The 18,674-nt window shown below is 40.5% G+C and overlaps 1 protein-coding gene across 1 annotated transcript; it reads right to left on the bottom strand.

Annotated features, from left to right (window-relative positions):
* Window positions 1–479: 479 nt before the first annotated feature.
* Window positions 480–1,694, bottom strand: LOC21410596 (membrane steroid-binding protein 2). The gene is made up of 2 exons (XM_010113036.2): window positions 1,265–1,694; window positions 480–857 (listed from the first exon to the last, which is right to left on the bottom strand). The coding sequence occupies exons 1-2, from the start codon at window positions 1,609–1,611 to the stop codon at window positions 602–604; spliced, it is 603 nt and encodes a 200-aa protein (XP_010111338.1). The 5' UTR covers window positions 1,612–1,694; the 3' UTR covers window positions 480–601.
* Window positions 1,695–18,674: the final 16,980 nt, after the last annotated feature.

The following is an 18,674-nucleotide window of genomic DNA, read 5'->3' as shown; positions in this document are numbered from 1 at the left end:
AAAAAGTTGGAAACTAATGTTCTTATAAATCATATTCTCTTAAAAAAAACAAAAACACTTCAATTTCATATATATGAAAAAAATAAGAGAAAGAAAAATGATAAATTTGGATGAAAAAAAAAGAAAAAAAATACTTTTAAAATTGTAAGGAGATATAACAAGAGTGGTTTAAAAATGTGCATGTAAAAAATAGAATTAAAGGTGATTTAATTATAAGGGTTTTTTTGAAATTTTAAAAATGTGTAACACGTAAAATAAGAAGTTGTTTAAAAACGTATGTTTAAAAAGTTAAAAAAAAGAGTGTCAATAGACCCACTCTTTAGCCAATTACATTAAAAAAATAATAAATAAATAAATAAAACACTGAGTAGATGTTTGGTTCATGCATTAGAATCATGTAATTAAAATTATTTTTTATTTACGTGTATTTTTTTGTAAGAAAAAATACTATAACGAACTATAAATCATGATTCAAATCATAATTTGAATCTTCCAATCGGAAGAAGAAGTCATATATGCAATGTCTCAACATAAAGTTTACCAAATACAAAGGGATTACCCTATAAAGTACATCTAATTCTAATCTAAACGTTTCTTATTCCTAATTCTCTATCTCGTGTGTTTCGTCTCCACATCCAGCTTGATCAGCCGGCATTGGCTCTCGCACAAGCTGCCCAACCTTGGCATATTTCTCCGTGAATTTGTCCTCCCAATCCTCAAGAACTTGAAGCTCCTCGGGACCCAAATCTTCAAGGTTCCCATTAATGTCTTGAGGCTTAAAAGACAACAAAGCCAAAGCTCTGCTCGCTTCCTTCCCTGTAAACATCGAATACGCCCCACCAGGACCATAGAACATCCTGCGCATTTTATCAAACACTTTATGGCCTGTTTCGCCATACAATTTAAAAACAGTTTTCTGTTTTCAAAAGGAAAGTTTTTTTTTTTTTTTAAGTCAAATTACTTTTAAAACATATTATTGTTTTCTGTTTGTTTTTACAGTATTATTGTTAAATACTATTTGTTCTCTGAGAACAATTTTTGTTCTTATTTATAAATATACAATTAAGAAAATAAAACAGAAAAATACATGATAAAATAGCCCCTTAGCAGGGGGAAAAATTCACGCAGATCCAACAACCCCCATATCAAAGTATGGATTGAAAAGCTCAAATCGACTTAAAATTTCTTCTGGGCAAGCTCAAAATGCCCAAAAGATTGCATATAATCCAAATAAACAAGAAGAAAAAGTAGTTTTTTAAAGTACCTTGAAGAAGAGACATCGTAGATCTGACCCTTAATTGAAATAAGGAGAGGCTTATTGGGATCAGAGCCATTATAGGCCCTGAGTTGCTGCTCGGTCATGTCTCCCAACTGAAGTGGTTGGGAATTGGTGGTGGTGGCCATAACGTTGTTGAGAAAATCGGAGTTGGATTGAGAAATCTTCTCGATGGACATAGCGACGGGAGGCTTGTTGAAATCCTCGGGAGAGACGAACATGGAAGAGACTGTCTTGTAGACGACCACCATGAGAGCTGCGATGGTGAAGAAGGCTGCCGGAGAAAGTCCCGTGTACCATGTTATTTCTTCCACGGCGGCCGAGTATATCCCCATGTTTCTGTTTTGTTTTTATTTTTTTTTTGTTGTTTCTTTTTTTAGAGCTGAGAATTCTTTTGAGCTTTTGTCTCATATACTATCGTCTATATTTTCTATGCCATATTGCCAAGCATTACCTACCCGCCAACTTACCTACCACCACGCCCTTTTGTTATTTTATTTATTATTTTATTTATTATTTACTTATTTTTGTCTTGGTCAATTAAAGTATTTTCTCGTAAACTTTTCTTATAAGCTTCTTTTTTTTCCCCCATAAATCAGTTCACCTCTTTATTATTCCACGACAATTTACTCATCACCTGATATGTTAAAACAACCTTGAGTAATTGGCATAAATGGTTTTTATTTTTTAGTAGGTGATAATTTAATTTTTATTCTTTTAATATTAACAAAACATCCCCAAACTCTTTAGACATTGACAATTATAACCTTTCCGTCTAAATCCTTTAGATTAGACCGTGTGTAGTACACGTAACCTCATATAGAAAGGTATTTTGGTAATAATTTAATCTTATTTTACGTCAAATCAAGCAAAGGGGAGTTGCGAGATGTTGTCAAAACTGCCGAAATCACCCCGCCGTAAATACAAACTCTAGCCTACCACCGCCATAGACCATACACATCAAAAAAAGAAAAAAAGCTAAACCACCCAGATTGCAAACCGGTTGCGATATTGAGGAATGCCAATTTGCTTTCTGGTTTGGCTTTTACTATAAACTTGATGTCGTATGGGAAAATTCACATCGACACGTCGAACAATGATCAGACCACACGTGGCCCCATGCCTGTCACGTCAGTTAGCCCTCGACGTCCGAGCCTTATTGGCCTCTCCCGTATGGCATGAGAGCCGAATGTATAAGGGAACTCAGACCGCCGACCATATGTACAGTCAAGGTCTGCGATACCAGTTCGCGCGAAATAACACGGTAAAGTCAGCTGTGAGAGAGGCTACCATCGGCAGATTTTAGCATTGGCGCAGACGGCAGAGCATAAGCAACTGGATCCACATCCCAAGGAAGACCCCTGAGAAGATCGGCCGAATATCCTAAGGTTGCGTATGAGTTTAGAGAAGGTCAGTTGAACAAGAAATGATTACAAGGCAATAGGCTACTCGACTGAATGGGCCCCCTTGGAAGAAAAGGTACAATTGTCCAAACCGTCTGTCATTGGGTAGAGCTCAGTGAATGCAGGCTATAAAAGGGGGAAGACCCCCGAGAGAGAGCTTTCTCCTTCCTTTTTTGACATATGCAATTTGTAAGAACCAAAACAAGAGAAATACAATACAGTGGATGTAGCTCTTTTTGGAAGGGTGAACCACTATAAAATCTCTTTGTCGTTATTATTCAGAAAGAGATAGCGTTCACTTCACAATAAACTAATATATGCGAACAAATCTAGTAAAACTACAAGTTTCAAACCGGTAACCCAAGGGGCTACCGCGGGGTAATCCGGTAACGTCTTGTTGACGAAAATCGACCATCAACAATTGGCGACTCCACTGGGGACCGAACCCAGAATCTCTGGTTCACACGTTCGACCCCGGACAACAAACGATCATGCCTCCAAGGAGAAAAAATGGTGCTTCAAATCCAACTAGCCAAACGGAGGAAAATACAATGCATCCAACCAATAGTGGGAATGGGAGGAATCAGCCCGACCAGGGGAAGCAACCCCCAGCAAGGGATGAAGTTCCACCCACAGGCATGTTGCAGCTTGACCCAGTATAGATGCAAGCCCAGCTGGACACTCTGACCGACTTGGTTTGAGGACTAATGACCGTTGTTGAGCGATTGGAAGGAAGAAATTCCATGCCTCCCTTGGAAGATGCCCCGAGACCACTAGGAGCTGCCATGGCTAGGAACCAGGATGCTGGTGACTGCCAAGGTGCCCCGGAAGGGATCGGGGACAGTGAAAACACCAGGAGAGATAACCTAAGACCTCAACCGTCCAAGTCCCTTGGTAGCCGACAAATGGCTGCCAGACGACGAACCCAGGAGAGAAGAGCGCTTGCCGACTTGGAAAACCCTGAGGCGCCACCTCGGAACCCGGGAAAGAATATCCTAGGAGATTCGGGGTCGGTGCAAGAAGGCAAGAACCTGAGGGATAAGCTAAACACGAAGAAGGCAGAAGCCTCGAGAGGGGTAAGCTCTGACATCTCTACGGAAGAGGCTAAAGCCATTAGGGAGCGTGTGACGAGCCTAGAAGAAAAGTTCACAGGTGACGTCACCGGCTTAAAGAAAGACGTCAAAAGCCAGGTGAGCCACCTACAAAAGAATCTTGGACAGGTGGCAGAGGTGGTCAACGTCGACATCATGCCCAGCCAAACTCACGACCACCCTTTTACCGCAGAGATCATGGCGCCTCCTTTACCCGACAAATACAAGTCCCCGACTATCCCTCCATACGATGGCAGAGGGGATCCCGATGACCACCTGAAAATGTACACAGGGCACATGCTTCTGCATGGATATGCGGAGGAGATAATGTGCCGAGCATTCCAGAACCACTTGACGGACTCCGCCCGAAGATGGTTCCGGACACTCAAACCAGAGTCCATCTCTAGTTGGGAAGAGCTGAAGGAATCCTTCTCCCTTCAATTAATCGGGATAAAGAAGTATATCCTGCCGAAGTAAAACCTAACGATGGTATACCAAAAACCAAACGAGTCATTAGAAGAATGGCTTGCAAGGTACGGGGAAGCCGCTGCTGCTACAACAGATATGACGAACCGGGAGGCTCTGATGGGGGCCCTGTCCAGCATGAAAAAGACCACACCGTTTAAGCGCGACCTGAACTGAAAGCCTCCGGCCACCTATAAAGAGTTTCTAGCACGGGCATAAGGGTATATCAATGCTGAGGAAACCGACGCGAACGATTCAGAGCACAGGTCCAATAAAAACAAAGGACCAGAACAGGGGTCGACCTCAGGGAAGCAAGATAATCAGAAACGATGAGGCGGGGGAAATGGAAAGAAGCAGACCACGTCGACGCCAAACCCTCCGGAGACAAAGAAGCCGAGGCAAAAGGAAAATTAAAAGCCTCGACCATTCCAACGGTATGACTCATACCACGAGCTCACTATAGGCGTCGAGGAAGTATTTAATCAGGTTGGACGAGGAAATTTATTACGCCGGCCTGAGCCGATGAAGTCGGGCCCAAAACGGAGGAATCAGAGCAAGTACTACCAGTTCCATAGTGACGTCGGCCACAACACCAATGACTGGACCGACCTAAAGGATGAAATCGAAAGGTTAATCCATGAGGGAAGGCTGCAAGAATTTAAGGCTAAAAGACGAGGTCATGTTCCCGAAAATGACGATCGACGCCGGGAGGAGAATCGGTGAGGGAAAGATCGCGAGCTGGTCGGCGTCATAAGGACCATGCATGGGGGACCATATCTTGGGGGAGATTCTAGGAAGTCCCAGAAGACTTATGCCTACGGGGCAAAGGGGGTATACCATGAGAGGTTTTGGACACTCTCCACCGCCAAAATGACCAAATTCGGTGGCATTGACGTGACATTCACCGAGGAGGACGCAAAAGGGGTCCATTTCCCCCACAACGATGCCTTGGTGGTAAAGGCAGTTATTGGGAACTACACCATATGCAGGATCCTGGTGGACAATGGGAGCTCGGTGGACATTTTATACTCTAACTGCCTAAAAAAAATGGGGATTCCCAAGGAGAAATTGGAAAATACGTCCCGGCCGTTGTATGGGTTCATGGGTAGGGCCGGCAATATGGGTCACGACACGACGACACGACTCGAAAACAACACGAATTTTACGGGTTAGGGTTGAGAAAAAAGAGGTTCGGGTCAGAATTGGGTCGACCTGAAATTGACACGAAAAATACGGGTCAATTTCGGGCTGGACACGCCTAACCCGAACACGACACGAAACTCGTAAAAAACTAAAAAATACATATATTTTTCATTTCATATTTTAAATTTTATTATGAACTTGTGATATCATGATAGTTATACTCAAAATCTTATACTATTATTTGCTTAATTTCAATGGATGTTATTGTAATTTAGTGTGTTATGAATTTTAAGTTATTTCTAATATGTAAAAAACTAAATAAAAGTATACAATTTTCGTGTCAATTTCGGGTTCACGGGTCAATTTCGTGTCACGGGTCATTTTCGGGTCGTGTCGTGTCAGTTCGTAAAGTGGTCGTGTCGTGTTCGTGTTGCGGTTTTTAAAAAATTTCGTGTCACGGGTCGTGTTCGGGTTGACTGAAAATTTTAAAAAAATGATCAAAACATGACACGAACACAACACGTGACACGAATTGCCACCCCTAATCATGGGGGACTCAATCATCCCCTAAGGGACGATCCGGCTGCCGATAACTGCGGGAGAGAAACCCAGGTAGGCGACCACAATGGCAAATTTTGTGGTAATCAAAGGAGGCTCCCAGTATATCGCTATAATTGGAAGGCCGACCCTTCAGGACTAAAGGTGATAACCTCCATTTATCACCAAAAGGTCAAGTTTCCAATACCCAACGGCGTAGGGGAAATAAAAAGCAACCAATACGAGTCTAGAGTAGCATACTTGGACGCCATACGCGAGTACGATCAGCCAGGGAAGCTAGAGGCGAGAATGTTACAACAACGACCGGTTGAGGACATAGACCCTAGGTTCACAGAAGAATCATGGTCCCAACCAATCGAGCAGCTGGTGGAAGTCCAGGTAGATTAGCAGGTATGACGACCCTAACTTTTGATCATCATCCTACATTCATACTTAGCATTACTTAACCTCTACTACTTTCTAATTCTATTCTCATTCGTAAAATGCCGTAGCATTCTGTTTTCAACTATACATGAAATGTTGTAGCATTCTGCTAGCATTTTGTTACATTAATCATACCATGTGACTAGAGGTTGCTATGCAATCCTCATAGTCCCGTGATCTTTACTTGCATTACATAACCTAACCATATCCATAAATATGGTTTACTTCAAACACTTGGCAGCGTTTACCAATTGTGTGTATATCCTATTACCCACTTACCCACATCTCACTGCTTCATCCTTTTCTGCACGCCCAGCATACAGGTTTCAGGGAGCCGGTGTCTTACCCGAACTTCCTACGACACGAACAAACGTAATGAGTTGTCACTCACCAAGTAACAGTAGGCCATAGTAAAAGCATACAATAATGCATACCCATATATGCATTCATGTCATACATCCTAAGACATTATGTACTTCTAGAACGTATATCGCTTATGTTCTTCTTTCATTACGTACTTTGTTCAGTTTTCATCTCTTTTTAGTCATTCACATTGTATTTTAATGTTATGAACGACTTTCATATTGTGATTCTCTCTCTTTTCTTTCTTCTTTACAGATACCATACCCTTACATGGAACTATTTCTGTTTTTTATTTTCTTGTCTTTTACTTCTTAGGGGCCCAATCCTGTTGTACCATAGCACGCATAACCAGTGAGGAGTGGGGTAGCTAACCAATCCAACTCAGTCACGGTTTAATTTCTTTCATAGTCTCATAAAAACCTTTCCTTTGAAGGTTGGTACAAACAGGATATTTGGTCTCTTACCGTTTATCAATTTTCTTATTGAAACGACAACTTTAGTTAAATCTGATGACTTTGTGCATTTTGAGCAATTTATCATGATTTCTTTATACATCATTTTACTGTCATCTTTTCTTAGCATGACAGTAATTTCAATCTTATTTTGCGTTTTAATGCATTTCCATCAATTTTCTATGAAACTGTCTTTGACTTAACCTCATAACATCATACATCTTGAATCATTCATAGCATCATACATTATTCAAGAAACACCATTCTTATTCTAACATTCATTGAACATGTAATATGCACAATTCTGTGCAACACAGAAGAATAAGTTCGTTCGTGTCATAGACAAAAACAAACTACTAGTACGTACCTGCTTTCCTATTATAGCATAATTCTCTACTGTTAAGTTCTGTAAATAAACACCCATCCAGATGGTGGAATTAGCCTTTAGTATACTATTTTATGTAGCATAGTCATAAAGGAATTAAATCTTTTCTTAGAACGTATTTATCCTTTTTATTAAGGATCATAAAAATTATAATTTCTATTACAAGGACTAATTAAATCCTCATAATTCTATCTTCCATAATTGCATTTACGAATTCGTGAATTCATAAATAAAATATCCCATGGACATCATATGTTCAAAATTACTTATCATTAATCATACTGTACTTGCCTCAATTCCGAGCTAAGCGGTTCCGGTAATACTTGCTTGTAGTGTTCCACTGCATATCTCCTTGAAATCCATTCTAGGAGAAATCATAAACGCTTTGAATGATCCACTAGCATCATTGAAGTGTTAGACATTCAATTCTAAACTTCAATGAATCCATTCGATTCATGTGCAATTGCTACCATACCAGTTTTCTCAAAATTGAATTTGGTCGAGCGGAGGTCACCATTGCGTTCAGCACGTCGAAACGAGTCAGAATATGGTCTCAGATCATCAAACAAAAATTGATAGCCTGAGAAACAACTCCTCATCGGAATACGGCGGCGGTGTACGGTGGCGTACAGCGGCACAGGCTCCCGGAGAGTTTTTCCGCGGCGGGCTTAGGTCCTACCCCTATAAATCCACCCTTATGAGTCCATTGGTGCGGTCAATTTCACACCATTCGGTCTGTAAAAGTACATATCGGGACTGGCAATGTCAGAAAATCTGGCGACTCAAATTTCACATTTCCAATCATGAAATCTTAAAATTGGTTGAGGGGACCCATGATCTTATGAGTGTTTTGACACCAAACTCATGACGATCTAATGATCTTATCGTTAGAACTAACCTACACCATCATGATGGCGGCGGTGAGCTCTGTTTTTTGGCCAAACAGTGACGGTGATGGCTGAATCTGGTCAGGATCGACTCGTCTATTAACTCTGAATCTAATGGTAGGGGTGGTGACACCCACTGCGTCCCGGAGGAAGAAAAATGACGGTGGCAGCTCAGCGATTCTGACCACCACGTACGGCAGTGCTCCGGCCATAATTGAGCTATGAAAATGGGTGGGTTTTCTTCGTCACGTTGCACTGAGTCCATAGGGACTGAAATCACCTCAATCGGAGGCTGGACGAAGGAAATATTGCGATCAAACGTTTTGGTTGTTTTTGAAACTTCAGCCGGCGATTACACCTTATTCCGGCGGAGTTTGGGGTCGTGCGACCTGTCAAAATGCTCAGCTCGTCGAGAGCTTTCCATTGACACCAGCTGTGTCGAAAACAGAGGTCTGAATCTCAAAGTGAGATTTTGGCCATGGACGGTTTTATTTTGAGAGAGAACATCCGAGAGAAGAGAGAAACAAATGCATGAGAGGAGAGAGAAAGTGAAAACTTTAGAACTTATCCTTAAAAATTCTCTCTAAATAGATATAATTTATTCTGGCTAGAGATTATTTACTTCACCGATAGAAAATTTAATTTTCCGACGAGTTCTTTTTTATTATTCACTTGTAGTCCAATCTTAATATCTGAATAATTCAATATCGTTTTATATTCTTAATTGTGTACTAAATTGGACTATTTCAAGTCTTAAAACTATTTTTAGGCTCAATAGTCAAAATTTGACTCTTTTTGTATTTTGTCTTCTCTCTCTCATAACCATATCTCGTAACTAACGTCAAAGCTTAACATTATAATCCCTGTACTTATATTTTCTTATGAATATATCAACGTAATTATGAAAAATCCATAATTAATTCTACTTATTAATTATTAGATTTTCCTAGATATTACAATCTACCCACCTTATAAAATTTTCGTCCTCAAAAATTTGAATAAACTAGGGACATCTTACTCTGCTTCGTAACTTACTCCTGTGGGGTTTCTTAATTTAGCGATTTGATCTCAAGTGTCTTAATAAGGAATATTACCTTAATTCATCTGAGGATTTCTCTGTGTGTGCCAAAATCTGAACTGATTTCTCTTTATAGGTTTGTGTGCAACTTAACTTACTAGTTCCTGGTGCAACAAAACGATGGTTCTGGCACATACCTTTTCAACATCATTACGTGAATCTCATTATGCACATATGCTAATTTCTATGGCGACGCTAGCATGTATGCATCCTCACCAATTCTCTTTGAGATCTCGAAAGGTCTAATACATCTGAGGTTAAGTTTTCTCTCATATTGAATCGTATTACACTTTTCATTAGTATAACCTTCAGGAAGTCTAAGTCTCCCACTTAAACCTCTAAAAAGTCTACGAGTGAAATATCATGTTGAACTTTAACTTAGAGCTTTTTGCATCTTGTACGCTTTCTCTCAAAGCCTTGACATGAAACGACTGTCTCGGTTTCAATAATAGACTCGAGAACTTCATGCAACGTTACTATTTTAGACTATTTTCAATTCGGCTAATCGTTCAATAAAACAACTGAACTTGATGAGCAAAAGTAAGCAGACTTGATCAGTCGATCGATGATCATCCAATCACATTGTTATTGTCGGATGATTTAAGCAATTCTACTACACATTCGATCATGATTTGATCCCATTTCCTTTCTGAAATGTCGATCTTCTGTAATTCTCGTGTCAGCTACTGATGCTCTACCTTAACTTTGTGGAAAGTAAGGAATTTGTTACAACTCAGTAGCATCTTCTTCTTTATCTTAAGTTTCGCATCTATCTTTGGATAATAATCTAGTTCGTGGGGGCTAGCTAGCAGGTTCATCATCTTATCACTTTATCCATGAAACTTTATTAGTCTGTTATTAGGACTAGCGGTTATTATAGTCCATAACATGCATATCTACTTGTTCTGAAATTTCTAAAAATTCATGCTTTTTAAGCTTATCCTTTCACTTATCTTTTACATATGTCTCGCTCATGTATACACATATCATTATGCTCATATTATTCATTTTCATATCGTTCATACTCTCACATCATGAAGTTGCCAAACATTTTTCTTTTGCTAGCAACTACTTCATATTATACTTATAAGTTATATTGTATTTATAATACATACAATAGACATAATTCATAGCATTCATATACATATTCATCGTACTTTATATCATAGAATTTAGCTTTCACATCATAGAACTGCTAAATATTTTCAAAATTAGCAATTCTTGCATATCATAGACCATTACTGAGTTTGAAACCTTTTTCGACTACAACAAGTCACATAGTAAAAAGTTCTTCTGAACTATTCATACATAAGTCATACTTTTATATTTATCACTTTCTTGTTCAATCGTATGGTGTATCACACTCTAACCCCCTAGTGATACGATGTCTATATAATATTTTACGTCGTCTCTAGACCTGATATCGTTGTCCTCGTCATTGGTTCAAACCAGCAGGCCTTTATGTCGAGGTGCCCAACCCTATTTTGGATAAGCATCTTGATATCATCACCCCCGGTGGTAATCATTTAAAGAAGGCTTGTTCTTTCGTTCTTCGTGTATCCTACATGTGACTTTCTTTGTTCTCATGGTAGAGTGAGGGGCGTAATTCATTCACCAATATAATCAGCTTCTGGTGCATATATGCTCATATGTCGCTCTTTGATCGTGGGTTAGCAATCACGCAGAAAAAGACTTACGGCTTCTTTTCTTTCCGTAGCGGAGTTACCATGATCGTAGCTCTCTAATTGATAGAAAAAATAAGGATGAAGGGTTAAAAGAGGAAAGTCTTTGCGTTAGCTCTCTTCCGAACCATTGAATGAAGCTCTATATATCCTCATTCAGACTTGTATTCCAAGCATCGTTCATCTTGAAGTGTCAATTCACATGATCACGAAATTTCTGGCGTTGTCCTGCTCATCCAGAAATTCGACATCTAATTTGGCTTCTCATGATCGGATGCATCAAAGGTGACTAGAATCATCATTCGACCGTGAGAAGACGTTCAAGCCATATTGGCATGTCAATCGTCTGACTATGTCGTTACGTAAAATAAATTACTTATTAACTACTGTAATCTACTTAACATAAACTTAATTCAACTTACTTGGGAAGTGTAGAATCGGATGCTCAGCAGAATGTGGGTGGGTGGCAGAATCTTTGCTCTGATACCAACTGTGACGACCCTAACTTTTAATCATCATGTTACGTTCATACTTAGCATTACTTAACCTCTACTACTTTCTAATTCTATTCTCATTCGTAAAATGTCGTAGCATTCTGTTTTCAACTATACATGAAATGTTGTAGCATTCTGCTAGCATTTTGTTACATTAATCATACCATGTGACTAGAGGTTGCTATGCAATCCTCATAGTCCCATGATCTTTACTTGCATTACATAACCTAACCATATCCATAAATATGGTTTACTTCAAACACTTCGCAGCGTTTACCAATTGTGTGTAGATCCCATTACCCACTTACCCACATCTCACTGCTTCATCCTTTTCTGCACGCCCATCATACAGGTTTCAGGGAGCCGGTGTCTTACCCGAACTTCCTACAACACGAACAAACGTAATGAGCTTTCGCTCAGTAAGAAACAGTAGGCCATAGTAAAAGCATACAATAATGCATACCCATATATGCATTCATGTCATATATCCTAAGACATTATGTACTTCTAGAACGTATATCGCTTATGTTCTTCTTTCATTACGTACTTTGTTCAGTTTTCATCTCTTTTTAGTCATTCACATTGTATTTTAACGTTCTAAACGACTTTCATATTGTGATTCTCTCTCTTTTCTTTCTTCTTTACAGATACCATACCCTTATATGGAACGATTTCTGTTTTTCATTTTCTTGTCTTTTACTTCTTAGGGGCCCTATCCTGTTGTACCATAGCGCGCATAACCAGTGAGGAGTAGGGTAGCTAACCAATCTAACTTAGTCACAGTTTCATTTCTTTCATAGTCTCATAATAACCTTTCCTTTGAAGGCTGGTACAAACAGGATGTTTGGTCTCTTACCGTTTATCAATTTTCTCATTGAAACGGCAATTTTAGTTAAATCTTATGACTTTGTGCATTTTGAGCAATTTATCATGATTTCTTTATACGTCATTTTACTGTCATCTTTTCTCAGCATGACAGTAATTTCAATCTTATTTTACGTTTTAACGCATTTCCATCAATTTTCTATGAAATTGTCTTTGACTTAACCTCATACTTTTCGTAGAGTAAAATTCTACTACTATTTACGGCCCATAAGTACATTCATATCACCGTACATCTTAAAACTTTCATAACATCATACATCTTGAATCATTCATAGCATCATACATTATTCAAGAAACACCATTCTTATTCTAACATTCATTGAGCATGTATTATGCACAATTCTGTGCAACACAGAAGAATAAGTTCGTTCGTGTCATAGATAAAAACAAACTACTAGTACTTACCTACTTTCCTGTTATAGCATAATTCTCTACTCGCCCAGATCTTCTATCCTTTACTACTAAGTTCTGTAAATAAACACTCATCCAAATGGTGGAATTAGCCTTTAGTATACTATTTTATGTAGCATAGTCATAAAGGAATTAAATCCTTTCTTAGAACGTATTTATCCTTTTTATTAAGGATCATAAAAATTATAATTTATATTATAAGGACTAATTAAATCCTTATAATTCTATCTTCCATAATTGCGTTTACGAATTCGTGAATTCATAAATAACATATCCCATGGACATCATATGTTCTAAATTACTTATCATTAATCATATTGTACTTGCCTCAATTCTGAGCTAAGCGGTTCCGGTAATACCCGCTTATAGTGTTCGACTGCATATCTCCTTGAAATCCATTCTAGGAGAAATCATAAACACTTTGAATGATCCACTAGCATCATTGAAGCGTTAGACATTCAATTCTGAACTTTAATGAATCCATTCGATTCACTTCGATTCGCGTGCAATCGATACCATACCAATTTTATAAAAATTGAATTTGGTCGAGCGGAGGTCACCATTGCATTCAACACGTCGAAACGAGTCGGGATATGGTCTCGGATCATCAAACGGAAATCGATAGCCTGAGAAACAACACCTCACCGGAATACGACGGCAGTGTACGGCGGCGCAGGCTCCCGGAGAGTATTTCCGCGGTGGACTTAGGTCCTACCCCCTATAAATCGACCCTTCTGAGTCCATTGGTGCGGTCAATTTCACACCATTCGGCCTGTGACAGTATATATCGGGACCGGCAATGTCAGTAAAATTTGGTGACTCTAATCTCACATTTCCAGTCATGATATTTTAAAATTGGTTTAGGGGTTTTCTTACCCATGATCTTATGAGTGTTTTGACACCAAACTCACGATAATCTAACAGTCTGATCGTCGGAACCAACCTACACCATCATGACGGCGGCGGCGAGCTCTATTTTCTGGCCAAACGGCGACGATGATGGCTGAATCTGGTCGGGATTGACTCGTCTATTAACTCTGAATCTAATGGTAGGGGTGGTGACACCTATTGCGTCCCAGAGGAAGAAAAATGACGGCGACGGCTCGGTGATTTTGACCACCACGTACGATGGTGCTCCGGCTATAATTGAGCTATGAAAATGGGTGGGTTTTCTTCGCCACGCTGCACTGAGTCCATAGGGACTGAAATCACCTCAATCGGAGGTTGGACGAAGGAAATATCACGATCAAAAGTTTCGGTTGTTTTTTAAACTTCGGCCGGTGATTATACCTTATTCTGGTGGAGTTTGGGGTCGTGCGACCTCTCAAAATGCTCAGCTCGTCGAGAGCTTTCCATTGACACTGGCTGTGTCAAAAAATGGAGGTCCGAATCTCAGAGTGAGATTTTGGCCATGGACGATTTTATTTTGAGAGAGAACGTCCGAGAGAAGAGAGAAACAAATGCGTCAGAGGAGAGAGAAAGTGAAAACTTTAGAACTTATCCTTAAAAATTCTCTCCAAACAAATATAATTTATTCTGGCTAGAGATTATTTACTTCACCGATAGAAAATTTAATTTTTCGATGAGTTCTTTTTTATTATTCACTTACAGTCCAATCTTAATCTCTGAATAATTCAATATCGATATTCTTAATTGTATACTAAATTGGACTATTTCAAGTCTTAGATATTACAGCAGGAACCACCGTGGGTACTGAAGATAGGGTCGGATCTGCCGTTGGTGTTAAGAATCGAGGTCGAGGATTTCCTGAAGAATAATCTGGATGTGTTCGCTTGGACGCATGCAGACATGGAAGGCATCGACTCCCAAGTCATGAGTCATACTCAGAACGTCGACTCCACTTACCCCCTAAAATGCCAAAAAGATCGACCGATGAATCGAGAAAAGTATGAGGCTTTGAAGGAAAAGGTCGACAAGCTCATCAATAACGGCTTCATTAGGGAGGCTCACTATTCCATATGGGTTTCAAACCTTGTCCTGGTAATCAGACCTAATGGGAACTGGAGGATGTGTGTCGACTTCAACGACCTCAACAAAGTCTGCCCAAAAGACGGTTTCCCACTTCCCCGAATAGATCAGATGGTCGACGCCACTACTGGGCACGAGTTGTTAAGTTTCATGGACACCTACTCCGGCTATAACCAAATTCTAATGCATCCATCCAATAAAGAGCATATGTCGTTCATAACAGACAGAGGCCTCTATTGCTACAAGGTAATGCCCTTTGGCTTGAAGAACGCAGAGGCAACATACCAAAGGCTAGTAAACAAAATGTTTGCCAGACAAATCGGAAGAACGATTGAGATGTACGTCGATGACATGCTGGTAAAAAGTATAAAAGCAAGACAGCATGTCGACCATCTGGGCGAAATGTTTGAGGTGTTAAGGAAATACCGCATGAAGCTAAATCTATTGAAATGCGCTTTTGGGGTCAGGTCAGGAAAATTCCTTGGCTTCATGGTCAGTAATCGAGGAATGGAGGCCAACTCGGAGAAGATAAGAGCATTGCAGGATATGAGGTCTCCCGCGAAACCAAAAGAGGTCTAAAGGTTGACGGGATGCGTCGCCGCCCTTAACAGATTCATATCTAAGGCAACTGACAAATGTGTTCCCTTATTCGATGCCTTGAAAGGAGGCAAGCATTTTGAGTGGACACCTCATTGTGAAGAGGCTTTCAAGAGGCTGATGGAGCACCTTAACATACCTTCTATCCTATCAAAACCCATACCAGGTGAGAAGCTAAGCTTATACCTAACCGTATCAAAGCATGACGTAAGCTCACTACTAATCAGAGAAGAAGGCATCCAATTACCAGTCTACTACGTAAGCAAAAGGCTCGTAGACGCCGAATCAAGATATACTCGGATGAAATAATTAGCTCTCACCTTGATGGTGGCCTCGAGGAAGCTTTGACACTATTTCCAGGCCCACACCATACAAATCCAAACAAACTACCCGCTAAGGCAAGCGTTACAAAAGCCTGAAACACCGGGTCGACTCTTGAAATGGTCGGTAGAGCTGAGTCAATTCGACATCGAATACATACTAAAGGTGGCAATCAAGGGACAAGCACTGGCGGACTTCCCGGTCGAGTTCTCCCATAGACCAGTGTTAGCCGTTGACGGAGAAATTACAAAAATCAAATGGAAGCTTTATGTGGACGGGGCGTCGAATGAAACTGGATCATGAGCCGACATCATGCTAATAAGTCCAGAGGATCACAAGATCACCTCGGCGGTACGATTCAAATTTAATGCATCGAATAATGAACCAGAGTACGAGGCGCTGGTTACAGGATTACAGTTAGCGGGTCATTTAAGGATTGAGAGACTCAAAATTTTTAGTGACTCTCAACTAGTGGTTGGGTAGGTAAAAAATGAATATCAGGCACGGGGAGAAAGAATGGGGGCTTTCTGAGGAAGGTAAAGGAAGAGCTTGCAAAATTCAAGAGCTATGAGATACAACAGGTGCCAAGACCAGAGAATACAAATGCCGACGCCTTGGCCAAGCTGACGTCCTCAAAGGATTCAGACTTAGTAGGGGTCGTCCCCATCGAAGAATTGGAATGGCCGACCATTGACGAGGCAATAGAAGTCCTGACTATTCAGACAACTGAGAACTGGATAACACCCCTCGTCCGGTATTTAATGAACGCGGAGCTACCCATGACAGAGACGAAGTCAGAAGGATCAGGTACAGAGCCACCAGATACCTACTATATGATAAATTGCTATATAGATGAGCCTTCTCAATGCCTTTGCAGCGGTGCCTAGATGATCATGAGGCACAAGAGGTCCTTGGGGAGATCCACGAAGGAGTGTGTGGTAATCATACGGGGGGACAGTCTCTGGCTCTTAAGGTTTTGAGGCGGGGGTACTATTGGCCTACGCTTAAAAAAGACACGTTTCAATACACTCGGCGTTGCGATAAGTGCCAACGATATGCCACAATTCCTAGAGTGCCCCGAGAAAACCTAACTTCCATCTTAGCCCATAGCCTTTTGCCAAATGGGGGATCGACCTGATCGGACCTCTACACCTTGCACCCGGGGGCCTTAAGTTTGCTATTGTCACTGTGGACTACTACACCAAATGGGCCGAGGCGAAAGCTCTTACTTCGACTATCAAGGCAGCCTGCACTAGCTTCATATGGAACAACATTATATGCAGATTCGGTGTTCTGCACTCAATCGTGTCCGACAACGGGAAGCAGTTCGATAATGCCGCAACACGCAAGTTTTGCAATGACTTAGGCAAACGAAAGGACTTCTTAGCCATAATACACCCACAGTCCAATGGCCAAGTGAAGGCTATCAATAAAATCCTAACGTATACCCTGAAGAAAAAGCTTGACGATCTAAAGGGAAAATGGGCCGAAGAACTTCCCAAAGTCTTGTGGGCATACAGAACGATGAGTCGAACCACCACGGGCGAAACACCATTCTCTATGGCATACGGAATCGAGATTGTTCTCCCTATAGAGATTGAGACGCCAACCCTAAGAATGATCGTGTACAATGACGACATAAACATGGAAGCCATGAACGGAGAACTCGACCTATTGGAAGAAAAAAGGCTCGACTTCCAATTACGAATCACCGTTTACCAAAGAAAGACAACCTGATACTACGATAAAAAGGTCAAGCGAAGACGGTTTGTCTTAGAAAATCTGGTGTTAAAAAGGGTGACGCAGACTACTAAACCAAAAAATACTGGCCCTTTGGGCCCGACTTGGGAAGGACGCTACCACGTAAGGGATGTGCTACGTCCCGGGACCTACGTTCTGGAAAGTCTCACCGGCAAATGGATTCAACACCCATGGAATGCAGAGCAGTTAAAACTGTACGACCAATAGTGTACGAATTCTTACATACTTTAATTGTGTTTGGCATTTCATTAATATAAACAAAGCTTATTCATAGCGTGTGTCCAAAAAATCAACTCCTTCAATATGTCTGTCTAAATATCAAAGTTTTTCAAACACATATGGGGGGAGTAAAAGGTCTACAAATCATAAAAAATATGCATATACCCGATGAAACGTCGCCTCCTCAAAGGGGAGACAATTTACTTAGCAAATTTTAAGGAATTTGCCAAGACGATTACCCTAAGGGGCAAAATAAAGCCTCGCCTCCTCAAAGGGGAAACAATTTACTTAGCAAATTTTAAGAAATTTGCCAAGACGATGACCCTAAGAGGCAAAATAAAGCGTCGCCTCCTCCAAAGAGGAGAGACGATTTATTTAGCAAATTCTAAGGAATTTGCTAAAACGATGACCCTAAGGGGTAAAATAAAACGTCGCCTCCTCAAAGGGGAGAGACGATTTACTTAGCAAATTTTAAGAAATTTACCAAGACGATGACCCTAAGGGGTGAAATGAAACGTCGCCTCCTTCAAGGAGGAGAGATGGTTTACTTAAAAGAATTTTAATAAACTTAAAAATAAACATAATTAGATGCATATAAAATATATATATATATATATAATCCATTGTCCGAATAGTAAAACAATATTACAAAAAGAGAAAGTTGTGATTCGACTCCCAGCATTCTAGGCCTCGTCGCCTCCACCGCCTTGACTGCCCTCGCCGGCAGCTTCTCTGACTCTGCCGCTGCCCTCATCGCCCCTGCCTTCGGCAGGAGAGCCTTCATCGTTAGA

The sequence above is a fragment of the Morus notabilis genome, unplaced genomic scaffold (assembly GCF_000414095.1).
Source record: "Morus notabilis unplaced genomic scaffold, ASM41409v2 Scaffold78, whole genome shotgun sequence".
Classification (NCBI taxonomy): Eukaryota; Viridiplantae; Streptophyta; class Magnoliopsida; order Rosales; family Moraceae; genus Morus; species Morus notabilis.
This window is presented reverse-complemented; position numbering and strand designations above follow the sequence as displayed.